This window comes from Sturnira hondurensis, unplaced genomic scaffold (assembly GCF_014824575.4).
Source record: "Sturnira hondurensis isolate 20B ecotype Veracruz unplaced genomic scaffold, ASM1482457v3 Scaffold0008196, whole genome shotgun sequence".
NCBI classification, from domain to species: domain Eukaryota; kingdom Metazoa; phylum Chordata; class Mammalia; order Chiroptera; family Phyllostomidae; genus Sturnira; species Sturnira hondurensis.
Window position 1 is genome coordinate 18513843 of NW_028080827.1, and position 24866 is coordinate 18538708.

The 24866-nt window shown below is 54.5% G+C and overlaps 1 protein-coding gene across 12 annotated transcripts in view; it reads right to left on the reverse strand.

The window, feature by feature from the left end:
- MEGF11 (multiple EGF like domains 11) overlaps positions 1 to 24866 on the reverse strand; it is a 354305-nt gene that overhangs the window by 15573 nt on the left and 313866 nt on the right. For 10 of the 12 annotated variants that reach the window (XM_037054172.1, XM_037054170.1, XM_037054182.1 and 7 more), the window contains 9 exons: positions 13072 to 13192; positions 11992 to 12155; positions 11003 to 11105; positions 5502 to 5648; positions 5039 to 5173; positions 2528 to 2656; positions 1397 to 1525; positions 764 to 892; positions 156 to 284 (listed from right to left, as the gene is read on the reverse strand). In XM_037054172.1, coding sequence (XP_036910067.1) covers positions 156 to 284; positions 764 to 892; positions 1397 to 1525; positions 2528 to 2656; positions 5039 to 5173; positions 5502 to 5648; positions 11003 to 11105; positions 11992 to 12155; positions 13072 to 13192 — 1186 coding nt within the window. The remainder of the gene's footprint in view (positions 1 to 155; positions 285 to 763; positions 893 to 1396; positions 1526 to 2527; positions 2657 to 5038; positions 5174 to 5501; positions 5649 to 11002; positions 11106 to 11991; positions 12156 to 13071; positions 13193 to 24866) is intronic. The other 2 variants (XM_037054176.1, XM_037054171.1) reach the window with 1 other exon arrangement.

Here is a 24866-nt window from a genome sequence, read left to right on the forward strand (position 1 = left end):
CCTCCCCACCTCCCACAGCCCACCCTGAACGTGAATAAAGTCACGGGTGCCCATGTACGGTCCAGTGGTTCCCGCTGGACTCTCCCTAGAGCCTGCCTCCATGGGCCCTTCTCCCAGCCCCCTGCCTGAGGACTCTGCCATCTGAGTGTTGTTACCTTGGTCACACCTGATTCCTTTGAATCCAGAGCTGCAGTAGCAAGTGCCGGTGACGTGGTCACAGGTGGCATTATTCATGCACTCACATAGCTGCTGACACCCATAGCCAAAGGTTCCCGGGGCGCATCCTGTGCGACACAAAGAAGCGCTGGGGTAGGTGGTGTGGCGCAGTCACGCTCCCCTCCCCCACCCCACGTGTGGACAGTGGTGCTGCAGCGAGCAAGACCTACTTCTCTGACTCCCGTGGTGCTTTCGTTTGGTACTTGGGGCCAGACAGCAGCTGTAGCCTGAGTCGGGGGACACCCACCCGTATTTTCTCTTCATGTACACAGTATACAGCATCCTCCACATGCCAGGCCCCGGCTGGGTGCCACGTGGGTCTCAAAGAAGAATCCAACAAGGTGTCCCTCCCTTCACTCCCTCAAGATCTGCCACTCCCACCTAACAGGAGGAAGAGACTTCAAAGGCCGTTGTGGGCGTGACCTTCACCCTTGTCCTAGGGAGTGGCTTCAGAAGTCAAGGAAGCAGGGCACAGGAGCTCAGAGTGGGCTCATCTAGAAGGGGAAGGCTTCCCCTGACACCCAGGGCTGTGGGCTAGGTTGCTTACTCTGCTCGCAGTGTTGCCCTGTGAAGCCTGTGCGGCAGGTGCACTTGCCGCTGATGTGGTCGCAGCTGGCTCCATTCTGACACTGGCACACACGCCCGCAGTCCTTCCCGTAAAACGCTGCTGGGCAGCCTGGAGAAAGAGTGGGGCGACTGTGGACCTGTGGACGTGCAGCTGGGACCGAACCTGCCTTCTGCAGCCTCCCTCTGGGCATGAGGTGAGAACTGGGGAGCGCATGCGCCCAGGCCGTTCCCACGCTCTGAACCCTCACACCAAGCCGGTGGGGAGTCCTTTGGACAAAGGTGCCTTGGCGCCAGAAGCCAGGCTGGTGTCTTCTGGTGGTGTAGTAACAGTCCACTCTCCACTCTGGGCCCCACTGTCCAAGGTTGAACAGAGGGGGTCTGGTCTTGATTGTTGGGGAAACTTAAGAGCCCTAACCGCCCAGGACTTTGTGCTTACCAATCCCTGAATCCAGGTGCGCTCCATCCTAGAGGTAGGGGGTGGGGCTCCTGGCCCTGGGGCCCCGCCTCCTCCCTCCCCGACCCTCCGGGTTGCAGCCCTGGACAATGCCCAAGGCAGCCAGTAGGCTGCAGCATGGGATTCCGAATAGCTGGGAGGCCCGGAGGCGGAGCTTACGCTGCGTGCAGAAGAGTCCAGTCCAGCCAGGGGTGCAGTGGCAGGCCCCGTCCTCGGCGCTGCAGCGTGCCCCGTTGTGGCAGCTGCATGTGTGGAAGCAGGCAGGGCCCCAGAACCCAGGTGGGCAAGCTGCCGGTGGGTGGGTGGGACACGGAGGGTGAGGGCAAGGCAGAGAGGAGCAGGGAGAAAGGAGGGGAGGGTGCATATCAGAGCCAAGAGGCATTTCCTGGCTTTCAAGGGGTTTACCATATTGTACCCAGAATTTCTCTGTCCATTTCTTGACCCAGCCACCCAGGATCCCCATTAAGCCAAGGTTCTTTGCTGTCTCCCAGCTCTGGGGACCCCTGGGTCTTGTCTCTCTGATGTGGAATGTGCAGGTGTATGTGGTAAACTGAACACTGCAGTTGACTGAACAGTGTTCTGACCTCCCCACGAGGCTGAGAACTTTCTCAGGGTAGGGACTCCGCCCTTCTGGTGGGTGAGCTCCCTGAGGATGGCACCTGTGTGTTCTCCATTAGAATGGGAATCTCCTCAGGCCAAGCCATCCAACCGGGACCTCCCTGAGGGGCACCTGCTGGGTCTCGCCCATCAGCTGAGGAGCCGCACGGGGCAGAGTCTGGGTCTTTGCCCTTAGATTGGGGGCCCCTGTCACCTCCACACTAGGTTGGGTACACCTATAGGAACAGTCCCTATAATACCCTGTCTAGGCTTATTGTGCCCAGGATGACATTCACAGGGGCCACCCAGAGGATGCCCCTGTCCCTCTAAGGTGACTGCCCTCACCTCACTTCCCTACTCCCAAATTCCAGCATGTCAGTCCCAACCCCCTCTTCCTCCCCATCCAGACAGGGGCTACTGCTTGCTCAGGTGCTAATGGAGGATTAGTTTTCAGTATTGATATGAATGGTTCTATCAACAGTATTAATACCTTTGATACCAGCAGTTAATAATGCCAGTGATCAATCCTAACAACTCATCATGTCAGCTAGAGAGCTAAGTGGGACTCAGGCGGACATTCCCATCTGCAGGAGATTTCAGCCTTGAGAAGCAGAGGCACCAGGGGCAGGGGAGTGGGGTGTTTTTTGACCTGAACCTGGGATGGGGGGGCAATCCCAGGAGGCAGCAGCTTACCCTGTGAGCAGTCCTTGCCGATCCATCCGGGGAGGCACTGGCAGGAGCCATCGATGGGGCTGCAGGTCCCGTTGTTGGCACAAGAACAGAGCTGGGCACAGTCCTGCCCAAAGTGCCCTCCAGCACACACTGTGGGCACAGGAGAGCCTGGCACCTGCCCTCACCAGCACTCAGATTCCACCCACAGCTGCATCCACCCCAGGAGTTCCCGGGCCACGGCCATGACCACCCTGGGGTCAAGGATCTGCTTAGGAACTGCCCATCTTCTCCCTTTGCACACAGATGAGTTCCCCTCCTGTGCCCACAGCTGCATTCTTCAGAGGGTCTATAAATACCCGCCTCTGCCTGCCCAAGGTCATACAGCTGGGAAGGTCTGCCGTAGAGTGGCTAAGTGCCTTTGCACAAACTACAGCCGTCCTCTCTGCATTCCCTCATCTTCGAAATGGGGGTGATAAGCCTCAACCACTGGCTTCAGGCTGCAGGGTAATAGCTTGGGGAGGCTGGCTGGCTGCGGCCCTGTGCTCCTGGCAAAACCCCCAGTTCCTCCCTCTGCCCGGAGGATGGTACACATCCCTCGTTTGAAGTGTAGGCTCTGGCTTCAGCTTCCCGGAGAGCATGCAGCCTGCCTCCTCTGGGGGGTGCTCGATTTGGGGAACCCACCCCCCAGGCCCGACCAGAGCCTATCCATTCACTCCCATCTCAAAACCAACGCTGTGCTTCTCTAACGAGGCAGTCTCATCTTTGAAAGTCTCTCTCACACACAAGGCTGACAAATCCACCCACAGAGCTGTTCATGTGATTAGTCTCATACATTAATCGGTCAACTTCTTAGCTGAATCAAGACTGAGGGGAAGAGAGAGGTGGTGGAGAGAAGGGGCTGGGCTGGTGAAAAGAAAACAGCTGGTTATATTTAATCTATGTTTAATGATTCTGTATAAGCAATGTCTGTAATTTGTAACTCGCTGGAATGCTGGTCATTAGAAAGCGTCAGTTCAATTTTTTATAAGGTTTCAGACTTACCCAGGGCAGTTGCCATTAATAGCCAACGCTATTAGATCTATATGTGGAAAACGCTCATTAGGCCAGCGGGTGATAAATCAGACATCGCAGGATCCGGGAGTTACTCCTCGGGCTGCTCAGGTCTTAATTTAGACCCGGCCTATCTGTATTGATGGCCAGGTCTCTGATGTTTAATAAGTAAACCTCGATGTGTCAGGTTATGATTAAACTGTCCTAGGAGGGCTGCAAGCAAATGAAACTGTCACATATGTTTCCCTGGGGCCCAAACTTCTCGTGACCTCAAAGCATCATGGAGTAAACTTCTCACTCATACATATTAACGGCCATGCACTTAAGAAATAGCCCAGCTCAGTGGTGATTATTCATCAAAAGGATCAGGTCTCTGGGAGGTCCTGAGCTCTCAATTGAAGCATTTAAGCAGGGGCCAGAGGAGATTCTTGCACAGATGACCTTGAAGTTGCTTTTAGCTCTAAGTTTACCTTCATCTAATAAGATCCCTTCCCTCTTTCTGCAACCTGGAGTCCACAGCTGTTCTGAAGGCCCTGACTACCCTCTCAGCGCCTTTCCCACCCCCAGCTCCTCTGTCCTTCGGCTGTTCCCTGCTGCTTGCTGGACAGTTGCATGTCCACTGCTCTGTGCGTTGCCCAGGCAGTTTCCTTTACTCGAATGCCTTTTTCCCTTCTTTTCCTTTCAAGCGAAGGCCCAGTGAAGTCCTGCACGCCCCTGCCCCCCAGGGAGCCGTCCCCCCGCACGCACACGTCCTGGCCTGGCTGAACAACAAGCAATGGTCTGTGCTGCAGCCAGCTTCTGCCTTTGCTCTGTTGGGTGTTAACCGTTAGGACCTTGGAATCAGCCACAGGTGGGAATAGTGTGCCATGGAAACTTACAAATGTTACAAACCAGGGCTCTCCCCCACGTAAAGCCAGGTTAGCAGCCCACCAAAGCAAATAAGCTTTCTCTCTCTTTCAACTCCTGCTGAGTGGCAGGAGTCGGCTGCAGTTGGTGTAGGATTCTGCTGCTGGGACAGGAAAGCTGGTGATGCGGGGTTTGTGATGTTGGCCTGAGTGCGAGGGGAGAAGGGCCGGAAAGCTGCAATTCCGGCCGAAGCCGGGGCCCACGCCTCTGAGCTCCCACAGCTGTCTCTGTCTTTGCCATCTGGCCCTCACTCAAGCCACGTGGGCCTCACCTGTGCCTATTTCACTGTTCATGCATTTAGCGTGGGCTTTGGAGTCAGAATGTTTCTTGCTCTGCCACTTGCTAGCTGTGACACCATGGAGAAACGATTTAACCTCTCTGAGCCTCTGCCTTTAACTGCATCATGGTTTCGTCTCATGCCTCGTGGCGCCCAGGTCTTAGGAAGGCAGGCCCAAGTCCTGAAGGAGCAAGCAGCTGCCTCCACAGAGTATGAGGAGACTCCCCACACCCCTTCCTCTCGGCCACCCTCTCCCAGGACCCTCACCCTCCTGGCTCCATCTTCCCCCGAGACAGTACCTTGGTTGCAGAGAGCTCCAGAGAATCCGGGGAGGCACTCACAGGTGCCGCTGACGTGGTGGCAGGGCCCGCTGCTGTGCACGCAGAGGGGGCATGGCTGGGCGCAGCCATGGCCGTAGAACCCAGGGGGGCAGACTGAGGGTGAAGGGGAGGTGTGGTCAGCAGCCCAAGGGGCCCCAGCCAGCTGGTCACTCCTCTGGTCCCACATAGTGATGAAGGCAGGCTCCTCAAAAACATGGGGAGGGCCACACCCACCCCACTCTTTGGAGGGCCCCTTTCTGCAGAGAGGAGCAAAGAGGAGGCCCCTGAACTTGGGGACAAAAAAGCTAGGGAGGGAGGGATTTGATGGGGGCTGGCTCTGAGAGGCCAGCCTCTCTCAGGTCGGGACTAGTTCCAAATGGAAGGGGCGGGGAGGATGAGCCGCCTGAGGTCTGGCAGGTGGGGGTGAGGGGCTCAGCCTTACTTCTCTGGCATAAGGGCCCTCGGAAGCCAGGGGCACACTCGCAGCTCCCATCCTCTGGGGAGCAGGAGCCGCCGTTCTCGCAGTTGCAGGAGATGGAGCAATTGGGGCCCCAGCGCCCTGGTGGACACGTGCTGTCACAGCGGATGCCTGTGGGCCAGAGGCAGGTCAGGTCAGCAGTGAGAGGGTGAGGGCAAAAGGAGGAACGGCAGGAGGGGGGCACCATGCGGCTCGAGGTGGAGCCAAACCATGCATCTGGGAAAGCGGAAGAAAAACCCAGCCAAGGCTGGCCTGTCTGGGAGGGCTTCCCGAAAGAGGTGATACTGAAACTGTATCCTAACAGCTAAAGGGAATCTGACCAGGTAAAAGAAACCCTACGTGCAGAGAACAGGAGGCAGGAGGGAGAATCATGCCTTGAATATAAAAATAGTGCCATGGGACCATACCATAAAGTATAAACTGAGATAGGGCAAGAGATTGAGATTGTGGGAGTAAGGGGCCAGATCATGGAGGGGCCCCCTCATTTCTGATTCCGGGTTAGGCCTGGGAGAGACCAACTATGCAGCACGTGAGTGCTGTCACCGGGGGCTGCCCGAGTTAGGAGTGAGCTGCACACACATCAGCCCAGGAGCCACTGGCTCTTGCTGGGTCCCAGGCAGCTGGCTCTGGGCAGGGTCCTGGAGAGTGGATGGGTTCTTTCCAGATTCTCTTGACCATAGTCCTCAGTACACTACGTATTTTACGTCATATGGTCACACATATGCATAATAGAAACCAAGTCTTTGAAAAATGACACAGTGTATGATGTACTCTGGTACTTTCTCTGCACTGTGATATATTCTATTCTTAAAAGAAAAAAAACTGGCTGTGACCCAACAAATGGATTTAATGACCCTCAGTTTGCCAGAAGAGGCCTAGGGGAACAGGTGGAATTTCTAAATGAGAGGAGCGAAGCGAGGCCTACACACTTTTTTTCTGAGCTGAGAGAGGGGAAGTAAGTGTTGGTGGTGATTATCTCCAAAGGCTAAGAGGAACTTTAAAAGGCTGGAGGCCCCACCTCTGGGGTGGGGTTTGCTCCCAAGCAGAAAGGCTTCCTGTCTCACGTGTATTAATCAGGTAAATGGACCAGGTGGGCCCTGGAGGCCTGTGTGGCTTCGGAAGGCAAATGTCAGAAGCTCAGAGAGGAGCAGAATTAGTATAAAACTCATGTCAGCCTTGTTATAAAGACAGAGATTTTGAGAGAAAGAAAAAGGGAGGAAGATACTCAGGCCCAGTGGACAGAGCCAGTCCCAGTCACAGTGGGAGAGGGCCCAGTTAAGAGGTGGGCTGGGACTGTACGAGCCCATCTGGGCTGGTGGGAAAGGTGGGGACACGGAGGAGGACAGCTGGACAGAACAGAGAGGAAGGGGAGGCCACAGGCTTCACTCACTCTCCAGTACTTCATTCTGCCTGGTGCCCTGCCCCACTCCCTCCCTGTGATGACTCCTTTTCACAGCAGGATTCACATACTTATTTGGGTGGGGTCAGGGGCAGGCTTCTCCCCAGGGGGTGGGATTTTTCCTCAGGGGGAATCTGGTGGCCCAACTTCACCCCTCGATGGAGGTCTCTCCCAGTAGAGTGTCCGGTGCACAGGAGGTGTGCCCCGGACCGGCACCATCGACTGACTGGAGGGGAGCCCGGGGAAGGGGAACCACGAAGCTGTGCAAAACCAGGAGTTGTGGTGTGTCCCAAGGAATTCTTCTGCCTGTGGGTGTTGAACACCCATGATTCAGACTGCAGGCTGAGGGGCGCTGCTGTTCCTGGCGGGGTGCCCCGGACTAAGGCCGACTCCACCAAGCTCCTGTGTCACACGCAGACCCAGCTCTTTCCTAGAACTATGCGCAGATGTTGCTATGATTAATAAGACACACTGCTTGCCAAACACTGCATAAAACCACCTGAATTTATGGCAGCATTTTGCTACTGTTTTCCCCCAAGTGGTGGATGTTAAAAGTACAGCCACTCTCACACGTGGGATCCTCAGAATGTTTTCATGTCAGAAAAGGGTCCTCTTTCTTGGAGATTAGAACCACAGGGACAAGGTGACTATTCCCAGATTGCAGGTGGCTGCAAGAATTATTCTACCCTAGGTCTGGCTCTGTGGGAGTGGGGCTCACATTGTCATAGGGAACCCATCTGTGTGGCAATGGCGAATGTAGCCCAGCCCCTGACTCGGAAAACCAGTGCGGAGCCAGTCAGCACTCAGGACCCAAGCCCTCAGATCGGTTTTCCCATGGGGAATCAGTCCTGCATTGAATCTAGGCTGCTTTGAGGTTTGCTTTTTGCTAAAACTCCCTCACCTGAATTGAGGCAGCAAATGTGTACTGCATATCTTTAACTTCCTAAAATCTATGCTAAACCTGGAGTGTAACCAGTTCAACCACTTTTTCCTTGCATTTGCAAATATCCTCTCCTTTGTTACCTATAAAAGGTAACAACCTAAAGCAAACCTGTACACAGTAAATGAGGACCATCCTCGATGTAATGTACCCAGAAAAGCAATAAAAGCCTGCCCCTCTCTCTCACTCAGAGACTGGCCATGCCATCCCTTTTTCTCCATAGGATTTTGTAGTCTGTGTGAATTGTTCGTTGTAGCCACTACACACAGACCCCCACTGGCCAGAGTCTGCATCATGTTTGAGCTTCTTTTATGTCCTAAGAGTGATCTGGAACTTAAGACAGTGGGGCCTAAGTGGGGAGGAGGGCCCACGGTTCTCCCTGTGCAGAGTGCCTAGCTCTAAAGGGGTCTTACTAATGTCAAAGGGGCTGACCTTGGCCTGGTGGGAGGTTCTCCAACTGCAGCTTCTGAAGATGCACAGCTTCATCAGCCACCTTCCCTAGGCCCTGTTTTCCCTATAGTTGAAGGCAGGTAATAATTTCCCTTAGAGGTCCCTCCCCTTCTAAACCTTAGAGACTCTCTCTGCTTTATATTTCAGGACCCTCCATGCATATATATTGGGTGCTAAGCATCCACATAGTGTGACCTCAAGTTCATGCCACAAGGTCAGCAGCCCTCATCCTTCAGGATCTGCTCGGGGCCCACCTTCTCCAGGAAGCCTTTCTAGATGTCTGCCTAGGAGAGTCAAGCATCTAATTGACAGTCCCCAGCATATAGCTTTGTCCCCACCTATTACCTGAATGTTTCATACATATGAATCCTGTATCCCCTGCCAGCAGCTTGAACACAGGGACTGTGGTTTCCTGACGCTTCTGACCCTCCTTTTTCGGTGCTTATAATGGACAGGGATGCCATCTAGGTCATTTTTGTATCTCTGGTGCCCAGCACAGTGCCTGGCACACAGTAGGTGCTCAGGGACCACTGCTGTTTGTGAGTGTTGCCCTTCACTGCTGAGCCTGACACCGTGCTGGCCGCACGGTAGCTGCCAGATGAAGACGGTGACCGCTTGAGTCAGGAAATGCTAATGCAGTGAACAAATGGCTCCCCCGAGAATGCAGTCCTGCTCTCCCCTCCCCTGTTGCAAATGTCCTGAGAACTTGGGCATCTCCCTTATCTGTAGGGTGAACAGAGGGGAGTAGATCGTCTTCAAGGTCTCCTTCACTTTGAGAGGAAAAACCATATATGGTTGTAGGCCAGCTCATTTCAATTTATCTCAATGAACATGTAGTAAGCACCTACTAAGTGCAGGGCAAGATGAATTAGACATGATACCAGACCTCAGGAAGCCCGTGGCTTATGGGGACAAAGGGGAAAGACATGCACCCACTTTGGGCCCAGAAAAACCGGTGTTGCTGCGCAGAGACACAAGCAATATGCGGAGAGCTGAGGAGTCAGGGTGGGTGGGGAGGGCTCCCTGGGCGCGAGGCAGGAGGCTGGGGCCTGTTCCCGTCCCCTTCCTACCTCTCCTTGGGGTCCTTCTGCAGGATAAACCTCAGGACATCAATTGCTCCTTTGAAACGACTTTAGGGCCATGTTTGGGGAAATTAGCTTTAGAATGGCTGAGGCTTTGCTGAAAGGTTGTCCATCAAAGACAGAATTTCTAAAGCACCAGACGTCATTAAAATCTTATTGGCTCACTTGAAATGAAGGCAATGAAAAATTAAAGTGGAGTTCTACTTGGCTCCAGCTAAGAGTCTGGGGGGCCAGTGGGCCAGAGAGAGGGCAAGGGGAGCCAGGCCGAGGACGCTGCAGAGCAAGCGCCATCCTGGGCCCTGTGCTGCTCGGCAGCTTCCTGCTGGTGGAGAACACAGGCTGCGCAGCGGCCAGTGTGAATTATTTATCTGAGGACATCCACTGCCAGCAACGCCTGCGTTTCTTTCTCCTTGGGACTGGCTGGTGGGCTGATTCACACTGAATGTCATTGTTAAGCACTTCCTGTATTCAAGGTTTACATTTACCAGGCACTTACTATGTACTAGGCACTGTTAGCAGGTACTGGCGTAAACTCATTTAAACTTCAAAAAGACCCTGTGGTTCCAAAGATTATAATTATCTGCATTGTATGGATGGGAAATCCAGGCCCTGAAAGGTTAAGGACCCGCCCAGCATCACAAACCCAGGCGGTCTGGCTCCGGCCCTGCCTCTGTGCTGCCTATGGTCTTGGTGTGCCGCGGGCAGTGGGCACCGTGTGGAAGAGGTGGGTGTGGGCCCTGCTCCCACAGAGCTGATGTCCATGGTGGGGAGGGGAGAGAGCCTGGCCAAAGGAAATCATCTTAAAGTTGAAATCTGATAGGTGAGAAGGCAGTAGCAGGTGGAGAGATGGGCCAAAGGTACCCAGGCAGAGGAGGGAATGCGTGTAGGGAGGCCTGGGGGCAGGAAGGTGGCTGGCCTGGGGTCGGGAATGTAGTGAGTGAGGGGAGGGGGCAAAGGAGGGGTGGAAGAGTAGGGCGGGGCCAGATCACATGGGTCCCTCCATGAGGATTTTGGATTGTTTGCGAATGCCGTGCGGAGCTGCTGAGGCATTCTGAGCAGGCACTGGTGTGAAAGGATATGGGTCTTGAAAATCGTATTTTGGCCACCGCGTGCAGAACGGGTGCTGCTGGGCAAGAGGGGAGGCCCAGATGCCGAGTAGGAGGCCTGGTGGCACTGGCCGAGAGATGCTGCTGCCTGCTGGGCTGGTGTGGTGGCAGTGGGAGAGAGAAAAGCGGGGGACCTGCCATGTGTTCAGAAGGTGGGCTGACGGGACAGGGAGAGCCCAGGACGGAGCCTGGGCCAGGGAGAAAGTTCCTTGTCCCTCTCTCTCCCGCATCTTCTGCCAATGCCCACATCCACCAGGTGTCAGCCTTTGTCTGAATCTTCATTAGGGTGCCCTACCCTGTAGAAGACAGCCTGAAAATAGGTGTTTATAAGTATTTGCTTAGCGGAATGGAATGAACTGGAAGGGAGAGAAAGGGAGGAGCACGTGTTTAGGGAACAGGAGGAGTGATGGAGAGAGCAGTCAAGGGAAGGGGAAGACCGAGAACCCAGCATCACAGGACCTGGGGGGTGGGAGGCGGAAGGGCATTACCTGTCCACCCGGCCAGGCAGCAGCAGTGGCCTGTGACGGGATGGCAGCCGTCAGCGTGGCTGCAGTCACAGCGCTCGCTGCAGTTCGGCCCAAATGTGCCATCCTGCGGACAGAGGGGAGAGAGACACGATCGGATCTGGACCCCCAGAGTTTCATGCACTTCTTTTGGATTTTGAGGACAAACCTGAGCCACTGCCCCACAAGGACGAGTGGCTTGGGCTGGGGCACAGCGGGGGCACTTTTTATAATGGGATCAACATGGCCACGGAGCCACTCTGGCTCCATTCACGAGAGCACAGGGGTTGGGAGGAGGGGGTGGTGGTCCTACCCTGCTTCTCTTTTCCCTGGCCAGACTCAGAGGGCTGAGATCACTATGAGCTAAAATTGCAAATGGAAATGTGCTTTGCAAGTCGCAACACATCAATCCCACGTGAGGGATGATGATTTACCCTTTGTTACTGTGGAAGAAGGTGGTGCTCATTCGTCATCATATCAGTCGGTTCAACTTACTCGAGTCTTAGACTGAGGTCCAGTCATTCAGTCTAGGTGGGTATTGCTGGTAGCACTTGGTTTAGCCCGCCCACACCCGGGCCATAAAATCACAGATGCTGGAACCAGAAGGGAGCTTAGACATGGCCTATCAAGGAATGGAGCTCTGCTGGGTTATATGGCTGTCCTCTGGCACTGTACCTGAAGGGTTCTGAAACTGCATTTGGGCTCAGGTAAATATGCCCCCCTACCAAGAGCTGCAAGGGGAAAGAGGTGTCACCTCGCCACATCACTGCAGCTGCCAAGTGTTTGTCATTTATAGAGAGGGCTGAGGCCCAAAGTAGGAAAGTGGCCACCAAGAGGTTAGAACTGGGGCTGGGACCTGATGCAAGGCTTCCATATATACTTTTCTCTGTGCACCTCTGTGGACAAAATAACCACAGGGAAAGGGGGTGAGGGGACACGGGGACCACAGGGTCCTCCCAGCCCGGGACACTCACCGGGCAGGGCAGTTCGCAGGTGTCTCCAAGCCAGCCGGGGGTGCAGGAGCAGGAGCCGTCTGCAGGGCTGCAGGCCGCCCCGTTGGCACAGACGCAGCTCGCGTTGCAGTTGAGGCCCCATGTCCCACTGGGACATGGCAGGGTGCAGTCGAGACCCTGCCACCCTGTGGGGAGGGCAGGAGGCTGTCACCTCTCCATTCAGGCCCAGCACAGCTTTCTGTGCACTCCCCCCAAGCCCCAACTTCTCTGGTTGCTGAGTTAGGACCACATGCCACACAGTCACTCAGAAATACACACAGCTGCTAAGGGAACTGGGACTTGAATGAGGGTCTCCTGCCTTGCAGTTCCCACTGTTTTTGCTGTGGGCTGATGACCCACCTGGGGCAGGGAACCACCTGGGGCAGGGAACCAGCTGGGGCAGGGGACCACCTGGGAGGCACAGAGGGCTTTCTTGGTCTAGGGTGCAGTCAGCCAGCTAATCCCAGGGCCCTTTGTTTTGGGGACAGCCTCATTTCCCACTCTGGTCACTGGCCTATTTGCCCTTGGATCCATTTCTCCCCTTCCCCTGCTCTGTTATGTGTCACAGGTGGCCAACCTCAACCCCCGATGTCCCAAGCTCCCCCTCATTGGCTCCCAGATGGACTTGCCAGTGGGAGACCTGGCCCACAGACTGGAGGGTAGGAGCAGGACAGACACCAGGTACCTCTTCTCCTCCCTCTGCCTCTGGCAAGACCTCAGCGGTGCCTGGGTCTCCTTCGCAAATGCTCCTGCACTGTTGTGCCATCCCTCAGTCCATGTCCCAGCTCCCGCCAGGTGGCCCTCACTCCCAGGAATGGTAGCAGCTCCTCCCACAGCTGAGACCTCTGAGTTGCTCACCTACCCTCGTTTGCTCCTTCAGCTGTCTCACACCACGGTAACAAATCCCCTTTATTACATGCCCGCTGTTGAGGTTCCCCACAGGCAGGGGAGAGTTTCCTTGGCTGGAACCTGACATACAGGCCCCCTGCTCCCTGGAATGGTGGCCCCCCCAGGGCAGGGTGTGCATCTGAGGGGGACGGGCTTGGGAAAGAAATGCGTTACCTTCCTTGCAAGTGCAGGAGCCATCCACTGGGGAGCAGGTACCACCGTTGTTACAGTTACAGACGGATGAACAGTTGGGGCCGTAAGTCCCAGCTGCACAGGGAACTGCACAGACCTCCCCCTGGAAAAGGAGGAGGTGAATTTTGGGTCAGAGGTTGCCCTGTGCTGGGCGGCTGTGACAGGCAGAATGACCCCTGCCTTTTCCTTACTGAAGACGTCCACATTCCAATCCCTGGAATCTGTGAATGTTACCTAACATGGCAAAAGGCATTTTGCAGATGTGATTAAGGACCTTCAGACGAGAAGCTTGGATTACCCAGGTGGGCTCAATCTAATCACAGGAGTCTTTAGAAGTAAAAGATAACAAAAAGTAGCTTTGAGATGTCCTCCACCTGCCTGCATTGACTTTGAGGAATGCACTGGCTTGTAGGAGCTGGGATCAACCCTCCTTCTACAGCCAGCAGGCAAAGGGGGGCCGCAGTCCTATAACCCTAGTACCTGAATCCTGTCCACAACCCGAATGAGCAGGAAATAGATTCTCCCCTAGAACTTCTAGAAAGGAACACAGCCTGCCAACACCTTCACTTTAGTCCTAGGAGAGACCCATAGTAGACTTTTGACGTATAGAAATGTAAGATAATAAATTCGGGTTTTTTTAAGCCACTAAATTTGTTATAGCAGAAACAGGAAGCCAATACAGGCATCTTCATCAGTCGGGGGAGGGCCAGGCTTCCAGACCACAGCTCCAGGATAGGCAAAGCCCCCGGGGAACTTGACCCCTGATCTCTGTTAGGTCACAGCAGCACAGAACTTAACTTTTTGCCTCTCAATCTTATTTGTCACCAGCAACCCCTTGACACAGAAAATAATTTCCTATCCCCACTTACTTGAACCTCGGGGAAGTTAATGTAAGTAATAATAGATAATGCTTATTAAGTGCTTTCTCAATATCAGGTACCACGCACATATCACTTCATTTAATTCTCACAAGACCCTCAGGAGAGAGAAACTATTGCCTTGGCATTTTTCTTACTTAATAGAACAATTATATGGTAACTTGGCCCAGGTCATAGAGCTAAAATGGTTGGTCTCTATTTGAACCCAGGCTGGCTGCTTAACCATTCTGTTACCAGGTGTCCTAAACCGGCTTACCTGGAAAGCATTCTCCAAGACAGAGGTTAGCGAGCTCTTGAGAATGCCCGCCCTGGGGGGTGAGGGAACGGACTGGGCAGAGGGAGAAACTGGGGTGCAGCTGCAACAGGAGCCTCAGCTGACCTTCGAAGAAGCTCTAGAGCTGGGATGGCCCTTGAATAGTGCCCCCAGGGGAAAGGCGGGGGGAGCCTAAATACCCAGCACCCACTGGGCAGCCACTGCCCACTAGGGAAAGGGGCAGGACTTCAGGTGAATCTCTGGCTGAGGGCTATTTCCCGAGAGGGTCTCAGCCTGGAGCCTGAGCTCCCTGCAGCTGGGAGGAAGGAGTGCCTCCACCCTAAATCACCCTAAATTGTGATCTGGGTGGCTCCTACAGCACGCATCACAGCAGGCCTCTTTGAGTGGGCTGTTAGCTCCAGTAGGGAGTTCAAAGTGAGGGCAGATTCCAGAGCAGGAGGCCCAGGGTGGGCACTTCAGAGGACTTGAGGTGGGGGTGTGTGGAGCCTTCAGTTGATCAGGGAAGAGTGGGGTCCAGGGCGTCCAGGTGGGAAGAGTGTGGACAAGGGTGTAGAGGAGTATGAGGATGGGGAATAGCCTAGGGGTAGCTGGAGGGTGGTGTTTTGTGTAGGAAGGGGTAGGGAGATATTTAACAGGGGAGTTGGAAGCTTTGAATGCCAGGTAAGGGCTTGGTTCCCCAAGTCCTGGCGGTAGCTGCATGTTGAATTCCCACTGTCTTTCCTTAGGGAGTGTCTCCAGCCAGCCTCCTGGGTCTTACACCCAGGCTTGCAGACGGGATGCTGACTCGGATTGGACCAGGAGACCAGAGTTTGTCACCCACTAGCTGTGTGACATTGGAGAGGTTACTGCCACTCTCTGAGCCTCAATTCCAGCATATTGATATGACAGACTCAAAGTAGAGGAGCTCACCTCTCAACTCTGAGGGTCCTGCAGCTGGCCTCATGCCCACTGAGGCCACAGAGAGACCCAAGATTACGGGCTCTTGGTGGAGGCAGGCTCCTCTCCAGCCCTTTCTCCTCCTGTAACACCTGCACTGGCTGGGTCAGGGAGGAGAGGCTGGGGAGTGCAGAACCCTGCAGCAGAAGGCTCCCCAGTTCCCCCTCTGCCCTGTCAGTCCCTGGCAGGCCCTGACCAGCTGGAATCTGCCAGCGCTCCCATTACCCAGACAACTTCAGTATCTCTCGACTATAAATAGCCCCTAAGAATCTATTTAAGCTCTGAGCACCCTGGCCCGGGTGCAAACGGCAGGCATGGTTCATGATTTTCTCTGCGTGAGTTTACACTGAGAGCGGTTCTGCCCCCAGAGCCCTCATTCATGCCCCCAGGCCTGGCCCTCAGGGAGGGGCGGAGGGGGGGCCTGTGTGCCCAGCTGGGGGTCTGCTGGAGGGGCTCCAAGAGGACTCTCCAAGAGGACTGTGCCAGGGGGCAAGATGCAGAGCACCACCCTTGAAATGCCTGTTCCCCAGAATGCTGCACTTGGGCCTTGTTTTCTGCCAGCACAGCCCATGGACGGACATGGCCGGCCAGCTCTGGGAGGCCACAGGTGGGAGGACTTTCTGCTTCCTGGAGGAGGAAGCAGACTCAGGGAGGGGCAGTGACTCATCCGGGGTCCCACGGTGTATTAATGAGGGTGAAGGAGAAAAAACCAGATCTTCCTTCCAGACGGGGGGGCCGAGCCCAGTGGTAAGAGAACGGACTCTGGTGCTGTCCTACTGTGTCACCTTGTGCCACTGCCTAAACCACTCAGGGACTCAGTTCCTCCATATGTGAAATGGGAATAATAACATTCCTACTTGGATTGTTAAGATTAGTTACCATGTGTGAAGCAGAGCAGTGCCTGGCAGTCAGAAAGCACTATCGCTATTATTACTGCAAAGAAATAGTGTCTCTTATGAAAAGAATAAACAAAATAATCCAAGGTTTCGTCAGAAGGCAGCTCTGGAGGAGGGATCCAACTCTCACTAAAGGAACAAATTACTGGGCCCTTTGCAGGAGAGGTTTACCTTCCTGCCACCTCCTCCAGGCTGGCTTCCTGGTTCCTCTCCTCAGAGATGAACAGGCTGGAACTTTCACCACCACACACCAAGGGCGTGGTGTTGGGGAAGAGAATTGGGGCTACCATGTGTCAGGAGCTGTTCCAAACACTTTCTATTTGTTTGCTCCTAATAGGAATGCAAGCCCAGCACAGCCAACTCTGAGCACACCCGTTTCCCACTTGCTGTCCTGGCCCTGACTTGGTTTGAACCCCTCAACAAGCACAAGAACTAACAGTTAAACTTTTCGTCAAATTCCTCACCTGCTGGTCTCTGATCTGAGGGTTAGGCCTGGTGTGCAGCTGATCACTGATTGGCCATCTCTGGTAATTGCCATGTCAGACAGGCCAATAATCAGCCCACCTTCTCAGGTTCAAACCAACCGCTCTGCCCACCTCGGGGTGTCTCCCAGCCTGGGCCTGGTAATTCCCAGGGCGTCGGTGCCAATCCTCCAACATACAGGCCCTTGCTCACCCACGCACCTCCCCAGTTTGGGGGCACCACTAGCAGGCCTTAGTCATGACATGGCATCGGGCCTACAGGGGCATTATGTCTACACGTGCTTAGGTAATCAGTGCGCACACCTGGGCGGCTCAGCATGTTTATCTCTGGGGGTAATTGTTTATACATCTGTGTAGATTTGGGTGTAAATCTGTGACTCCTTCCTTGTCCTTCCCTCCTAGTGGGTTCCAGTCCCAGCCTCCCAGCCCTGGCCTGGCGGGGACTTGGTGCACACACAGCCACCACAGGTGGTCATAGCGCATGGGGGTCCTGGCTGGCTGAACTGCCTGCCTCCAGTCCTGGGCTGTGAGCTCAGGGAGACAGGGATCTGGTTTTATTCACATCTGGAGTCTCTGAGCTTGGAACCCTGCTGGTACTCAATGGCCCTTGATAAGTGTTGGTTAATTGAGATGAGATGTTTGTGGGTACACGCTGGCTTCTACTGCAGTCAGAACCAGAAGGACTGGGCACTTTCCGCATGCTTTCTCTCACACCAGGTAATTCAGCAAATGTTTGCTGAGTGAGGTCCAGCTCTGAGCCAGCACTGGTGGTGGGGTCCGGGGACACCCCAGAGCCTGAGGCTTGTCTCTGTCTTCGGCAACTCCTGAGGCAATGCCCACAGCCACATGCATGCCCGCCTCCCGATGTGTTTATCTGTCCACTTGTTTGCTGTGTCCCCAGGTCGACTGGAAGCTTCATGAGGACAGGGATCTCACCCATCTGGGTTGCCCAGTGGCTCTGGCTCAGAACCTGGCTCCGAGGGGAGGCGCTCTCTAAAGAGCGTTGAACAGATGAGTGAGGACCTGGTGGGCTGGGATTCCGTGGCTCCCATCACACACAGGAAACAGACTATTACCTGGTCTAAGGATGGGGCCACATGGATTCTAGGCCTCTCCAGGGCTCTTGTTTTCTTGTCAAAAAGAAAAGCCAGGCCAGACCCTGGTCTATGGTTCCCCGCTGCTGCCTGCCTCCTCCTGCCCAAACTGTGCTGACCAGGCTGAGGGACAGAAGTACAGCCAGAAAATTACCTGTTGGCGTCCAGTGTATCCACTCAGAAAGGCAAAACCCTCTGAGCTGAACAGCAAGTCAGAGATGACCAATCCATCACCTTCTTCAGGAGAAGGAGATGGAAAGTCAGAGTGGGTGAGGCTGGCACTGGCTGGCCAGTGCTCCTCAGAGGGCTGGCTGCAGGGACTGTGTCTTAGCCACCCCTGAGCCCAGTGCCTGGCCCACGCCAGCCCTGAATTCACATCTGTTGATCTTTTCACACCCCTGGGAAAAGGACAAGATGAGAGCCCAGGACTGTGAGCCAGATCAGACGCCTCACATTCTTCACATGGCGGAGCTCCCCTGCCTGCTCCCTCGGGCCCGAGCACGCCCACAGGCCCTTTCCTTCCTTTCCTGAAATTCTATCCAGAATTCCTCCACACCTCACAGCTGAAAAACAGCCTTGTCTCCTGATAGACTCATGTCCATGCTAGGTAACAGGCCTCGGTTTCCTTATCAATTGTAAGTGGCTGTCGAAAACAGTCAGTCTCCCCAGCTTTCACCACCAGGAACCCTTGTTAGTGCCCTCCCTCTGCAAAGCCCTCTCAATCTGAGAGACACTGATGTCACTCTGTGGTGTCTAAGGCCAGTCACTTTTGGGGCAGGTGCAATCTGGCCAGTGACCACGTGACTCTGATGGCAGCATCCTGTCCACCAACCATGATGTCATCTACAACCAATCAGAGCTTCTGATCAGTGCACGCTAACCTGGGATGTCACATGGTCAATTTAATTCTAATTAAAAGCAAGAGCAGAACAAAACAAAACAACCTTGGTGTTTTACTTAGCTTCATCACAGGTAACAGAAGTTTGCCCACAGGCTTCGTAAAATGTTCAAAACCAGCCCCAGGCCCCACTATTTGTTTTAAATCAAACATCCAAATCTGTTGGGAGGAAGAAAGCATCCGAATTACGAGTTTAAAGTCCTGGAACCCAAGTGCCCATGTTTGTAGCCCAGCTCAGCCTCTTCCTAACTGTGTAACCCTGGCAACCTGCTGCAGACTTTGCAGGTGTCTAGCTGGGAACCACAGGCAGGGTCATCTCTAAGGGCCCTTCAGCTTTGACTCTCTGAGCATCTTCTGGCCTGCAGTAGGGGTCTCAACCCAAAGGAGCGTGGAATGGTGGGGATGCAGGCCTAGGGGTGGGAGCTCTCCTGGGCCTCTAGGAATCACACCAGCCAGGTGGTCACCTACTCTGCCCATCTACCCCCGGGACTGGCTACCTGCCCCTCCCAATGGTGGGGGAGCAGCCCATGATGCCCGAGCTAGGAATGATGGTGGGAATCACTTGGTCTATCAGCCTTGCTTTAGGTGAGAAGACTGAGGCCCAGAGAGGGAGAGCAACTTGCCCAGGTCACATTGCCAGTGCTAGGCAGAGATGGGTTTGGAGCTCAAATCTCCTGGCTCTCATTTCAGGCCCAGGATTTGGTGAAACTCTGGGAGAGCCCATGCTGCCCCATTTATATTAGCAGCGCATTCACCACTGAAGCACACAACATCCAGACGACACGGCTTTAACCTTGAGGAAGGGCCTCCTGCCAAGGCCCAAATGCTCTGGCCCTCTCTTAATCCCATCTCACCTACACAGCGAGCGCACACCTCCGGCCCAGAAAAGGGAACGCTCCACTTCCCACGTGGGCAGGTCCCTGAGGTCCCCTGTTGCACTGGGGAAAGCCTGCCAGTCCTGCTCAGTGTCTTCATCCTGTGAATGGAGGGTGGCTGTGAACTCATCCTCCCATCCAAAGGCCTGTTAATTATAGATGCAGCATTGGCTATTAACATCTTGAACTTGATTTGAAAGAGCTACTGGCAGAATGGAACCCTGGTGCTGCTTCTGCTAAAGAGATGCAAATCCCCCCTCCATCTTCCACCAGCCTCCTTGCATAATGGCACAGGCCGGACCCCACTGGATAATGAGTTATATGTTGTATTAAATTTGTTTCAAGTGCTGTTTATTGAATTTTCTCCCCTGCAATATGCTGCTTTGTAGTTTGGCCCTGTTTGGGGAAATTAATCACCAGCTGGGTTTCTTGTGTTGATCGTCCATTTTCCTTGCAATGGGCAGGAGGTTAATGAGTATTTTTTGGAGTGGAAGAAGGAGGAAGATGGAAAGTGGCTGACCCTCCCTCACACAAAAGCGGGAGGCAATTGTGCAAGTTCGTCCCCTGGTCCCCTTAAATATGTTCTGTGGGTGGGAGGCAGTGTAAATGGACTGGAACTGGGTTTTTCTAGATCCAAGCCAAGGAGGTGGGCATTCTCCTGCCAGCTTGTGGGAGCTCAGCAGAGAGAACTCCGCAACAGGGACCAGAGAAGTGGCCCTGGCCCTCTTCCTTCTTGGAGGAAGAGGGGTGGTTCAGGTGAGAAAGGGCCCTAGAGCTGGGGTCAGAGCACATCGGTTTAAGCAAAGCAAATGCCCTGGTGCGAGGTGACTTGGCCTCATTCGTTCGTCCATTCAGTCCGTAAACGTCTGTGGCGCATCCGCTATAGGCCAAGTGCCGCGACAGGCCCTGGGTCTCCCCATCCATTGCTCTAGATTAGATGTGGCCTCGGGTCCCTTTCAGCTCCCATGTCCCTCAACTCTCTCTCCCCGCCCTCCCACTTCCAGAGCGTGTTTCCCTGTCTCTGCCCCTTTGTGGCACTTACCACAATGGTACTGAATTTTAAAAAGCTCTCATCCACTAGACTGTAAGTTCCAGGTGGGTGAGGGCTGGGTCTGTTTCATTCAAACCTGCAGCCCAGACCCTGCACAGGGCCTCCCAGCCCACAGTCAGTGCTCAGTGCACAGGTAATATATTAATCTGGTCGTTCAGGGAGTGTTTGTTAAGCACTAGTATATGCCCGACATTGTGCAATGCCCGGCGATACATGGTGAGCAGAACAGGGCTCGTCCCTACCCTTGTGGAGTTTCCATCTAGTGGCTGGAGGGGCGGTGGCACGAGAGGGGCACAGACTAGTCCCTCCTACTTCGGAATGTTCTGCAGGAGCCTTCGGTGGCCTTCCTGATCCCTCCGGGTGCTCCTGTTCTCCTCTCTCCCCTGCTATTCCTGGAGTTTCAGGGCCAGCAATGCAGGCGGGTTTGGGTGTCCAGTATCACATCCATGCCAGCAGCACACATGTGGAGTGTGCTTTCCATTTTACACAGCCCCTTGCTGGGCAAGTGTCCTCTCCGCCACACCGAGTGCTGGCCCTGGGCTGCTGCACGCCTCCTGCTCGCCCTTCTCAGTCACCCCGGCTCCCAGCTCCACGGGCTTAGGCAGGGGGACTCCCAGGAGGAGAGCCTCATTTGTGATTTTCCAGGGAGAAAGAGTGACACGTGATCCACGAGAGAATGGCTTGGATGGAATGCCAGCTGCGCAGGCCTCTCGGTGCAGAGCAAACCTCGCTGGACCTAATTAGTGTGTCACTGGTGAGGCAGCCGCTGACAGCGGAGGCACGTTGCGGAAAGAAACTCTGCATATGGCATGAGGAGCAGAGGGCCGGGGAGGGGGGCGGAGGCTGCTTGTCACAGCTATCCCCATTTCTTCCTCCCTGTGCTGAGGGGAGATGCCCAGGGCCCTTGTGGCTGAGTCATTCTGTTTGGCTCCCATAGGGGATGGGTGGAGAAGGGCTGATGGTTAGGCCTGGGAGCCCTAGCTCTGTCCAGAATGAATGGGCTTTGAGGGACCTGAGGCTGCTCTGTACGGTTGTGCAGGCTGGGCCCTGCCCCACTCTGGAGGTGCCACTAGTGAGATGGCGGGCCTAGTTTGGTGAGTGTGAGTGGGTTTGGTATCAGTGGCGTGATGGCTGTGGGGTAAGTTCAGCATCTGCACGTTGAACATTTGGCCGATCCTGGCCATAGAGCCTCAGCAGTGTTTTGATCACGATGGCTTTGAGCGCGGTGTGCATGGTACAGACATGCCAGGTGCATACCGTGGGGCTATGTGTATGTGTGGGGTGTGTGCACATGCACCACAGAACCCAGGTCCTCCGGGGTGGTGGCTGGGTGGTGTGAGCCCCAGGCAGTGACAGCAGAGCCAGTCTGATAACAATGACAGTGACACTGTCCCAAATGGGAACTAGATTGGAACAGAGGATTGTGCCCAGGGCAATGGGTCCAAGGAAAATGGGCACATGTGCAAGATAGGGGATGATGCCAAACTTCCTGTCAATGAGTATTTATGATCACACTTCATGCAGGAGACTGTGCCCAGCCAGGAAGGGCTGGGGTCCGGGGGGGGTAGATGGGGAAAGGGTAGGGATGCGGGGTGGACCGGTTAGATAGGCCTGTCCTCCAGCAGCTTTCTGATTAGTAGAGAAACAGAAACACCCACCATGTGCCTCCAGAGTGGGCATGCCAGCATCAGGGCTGGGGACAGCAGGGGAATAGGGATCTGGAGGTCAGCAAAGCCCATCCAGGGAGACCTGGAATGCCAAGCTTTAATTAAACCTTGCCCTAAAGACAAAGGTGGTCCTGAAGAGCAGGCCAGGGTTTGGCCTATTTTAGGAACCCCTCCTTTGGAGGCAGGAGTCTTGGCCACGCCTTTCTGTTTCAGAGGCAGAGAGTCCAGATTCAGGCAAATCCAATCGCATATCAATTGTGGAACCATGAAAAAAAATCATAGACTGAATGCAAAGAAGGCTCCAAAGTTGAAACCTGAGAGGCTTTACCAGGGAACCAGAAAGGAGGGAGGGTGGGAATGGCGGCCTCCACTGTCCTCAGGGTCCATCTCTCCTGGCCCCCAAATTCCTGTAAAATGTCTGTCTTTAAAAAAAATTTTAAAGCTGTTATTCATTTATCTTTAGAGGGGAAAGGAAGGAGAAAGTGAGAGAAATATCAATGTATGGTTGCCTTTCGTGTGTCCCCCGCTGGGAACTGACCTGCAGCCCAGGCATGTACCCTGACTGGGAATCGAACCTCGATCCTCTGGTTCACAGGCCTGCACTCAATCCACTGAGCTACACCAGCCAGGGCACAAATGTCTAAGTCTTAATAAAGCTGGCTTCCTCTGGGTTCTTCGGCTTCAATGCCACCCTCTCCCTGCATAGGGCACAGAGGTCAAACACAGCATCATTTTCTAAGCCACACCCCTGCTCAAGGCTGCAAGAGCTCCCTCTTGCCTGTTGAATCCAGCACGAGCCCCACCCTGGCATGTAGGGCCAGACCTGCTTTGCTCTGGCCATTTTCCTCCACAGCCCTGCTCATCTGGGCCTGAAGGTGGGGGAGCCCTGGCCCAGGTTCCCAGTGCTTGTCTCAGAAAATTAACACCCCTCTTCAGAACTTTTGGGGCAGGCAAGAACAATTATTTAGTGGTGCTCTTGGAGAGAATTATGAGAGGTTTTTTGTTTTTTTTTGTATTTACCCCATTGTTAGTTTTCTTATTAGCCCCACCTTGAAATAATTTATTCATGACCTTTTCTGAAACATCTTTCATTTTCCAGGCATAATCACATCTTCTGGCAGGAATCCCTTCCCCTCCTGGGGTCCGTAATTACTCCTGCAGATGGGACTATTGGTGCTAATGACTAAGGGGAGGGGCTGGGAGGGGCCGTGCTGGGGGTGTCTTGGAGACTGAGTGCAGGGGGAGTGGGAGGGGTGGGTGCTTCCTTTGTTCCGGACCTGCAGCCTTGGTGGGGCTTGTTCTTAGGACCTCCTGCCCCTGGGCGCACAGAGGCCGGCACTTCCTTTGCTCCTCAACAACCAGTTTCCACTCAGCTTTACATCAGCCACAGGATGCAGGGAGCAAAGTTTGTGCCCCCAGTTTGCAAAAGATAAAGTTAAACCACAGGGAGGTGAGCTGACCTGGGCAAAATCAAACAGCAGGTCAGCACAGAGCCAGGGTTGATTCCTAGGTCTGACTCCTGGCTGGTCCTGCCCATAGCACCGACACCCCCTCTCTGCACAGCTGTTCTGAGGCAAGTCTGGCTTTGGGACCATGAGCCCTGGGTTCTGGGCCCACCCAGCTCGATCATCTCAGCTGAGACTTTTAACCACTCTGAACACCAGCTCCATCCTCTGTGGAGCACAGCTGCCAATACTCACTCTGCTTTCCTCATGGAGAGCTCTGAGGGCTGACAAGCTCCAGGGTGACATGGTTGAGCCCCAAAGTAAGGAGGGAGACTGAGGATCCCGGCCTCCCCTCCCCTCAGAGACAAAGGTTGAGAGGTTAGTAGGCTCCAGATGAGAAGTGAGGTCGCCAGGGTGGCTGTCCCCTCCTAGGCCAAGGCCTGAGGGAGCATCAAAGCTGGTTATTTACCAGCATCCACAGCCCTCTCCTCCCCTGGCATTCTGCTTTGTGACTGAAGTGCGGGCCCCGCTCCTGGTGGCCACTTGTCAACCAGGAAGGTTACTTCACCTCTCTCAGCCTCAGTTTCCTCATCTGCAAAGCGGGGATCCTAACAGCACCCACATACAGGGCTGCTGTGAAGATTAAGTAATACAAGTGTGAAGAGCAGAGTGCCTAGCCCAGGGCCCACCATGGTCACTCTGTGCTCCAAACGTGTGCCATCATGTTTGGCTGTCCCCTTCCTCCAGACATTTCAGGGCAGCACCTCTGACTCACATCCCCACCCCCTGGCGTCTGTGGGGTGGCCGGCCTGGGAGCCAGCAGGGGCAGAAACGCTGTCGGTGCCAGAGACTGGGGAGACAGGAACTGCAAGTGTTTAAAGCGCGGGCGCTTCAACCCTGTGCTGGCAGCTGCTCCTGCTGCAGGGAGACAGGCCAGGGCCCGGGGTCGTGGCCTCAGATCCGGGCCCCAGTGAGGAGGCACCGATGAGGAGACTGCAGGGGGAGGGTGCTGTGACACGGGGTACGTTTATATTTTAGAACAGACGAGTCAGCAGTTTTTCTTAATAAACCCACAAACCGCAGGGTCCCTGACGGGGAAGGCTGGACTTGGCTTTAGAGACATGAAGCCAATGTTTCCTGCTTTGCTCTGTGGATTACAGGTCAGTGTCAAAATGACCTAATACCCTGGGGACCCCCCCACTCTCACCCCATCCCTCTCTGCCTTGGGAAAATTAGTAGGTGTCTGCTCTGGGATCAGCAACCCAGAGATGGAGGCGAAGG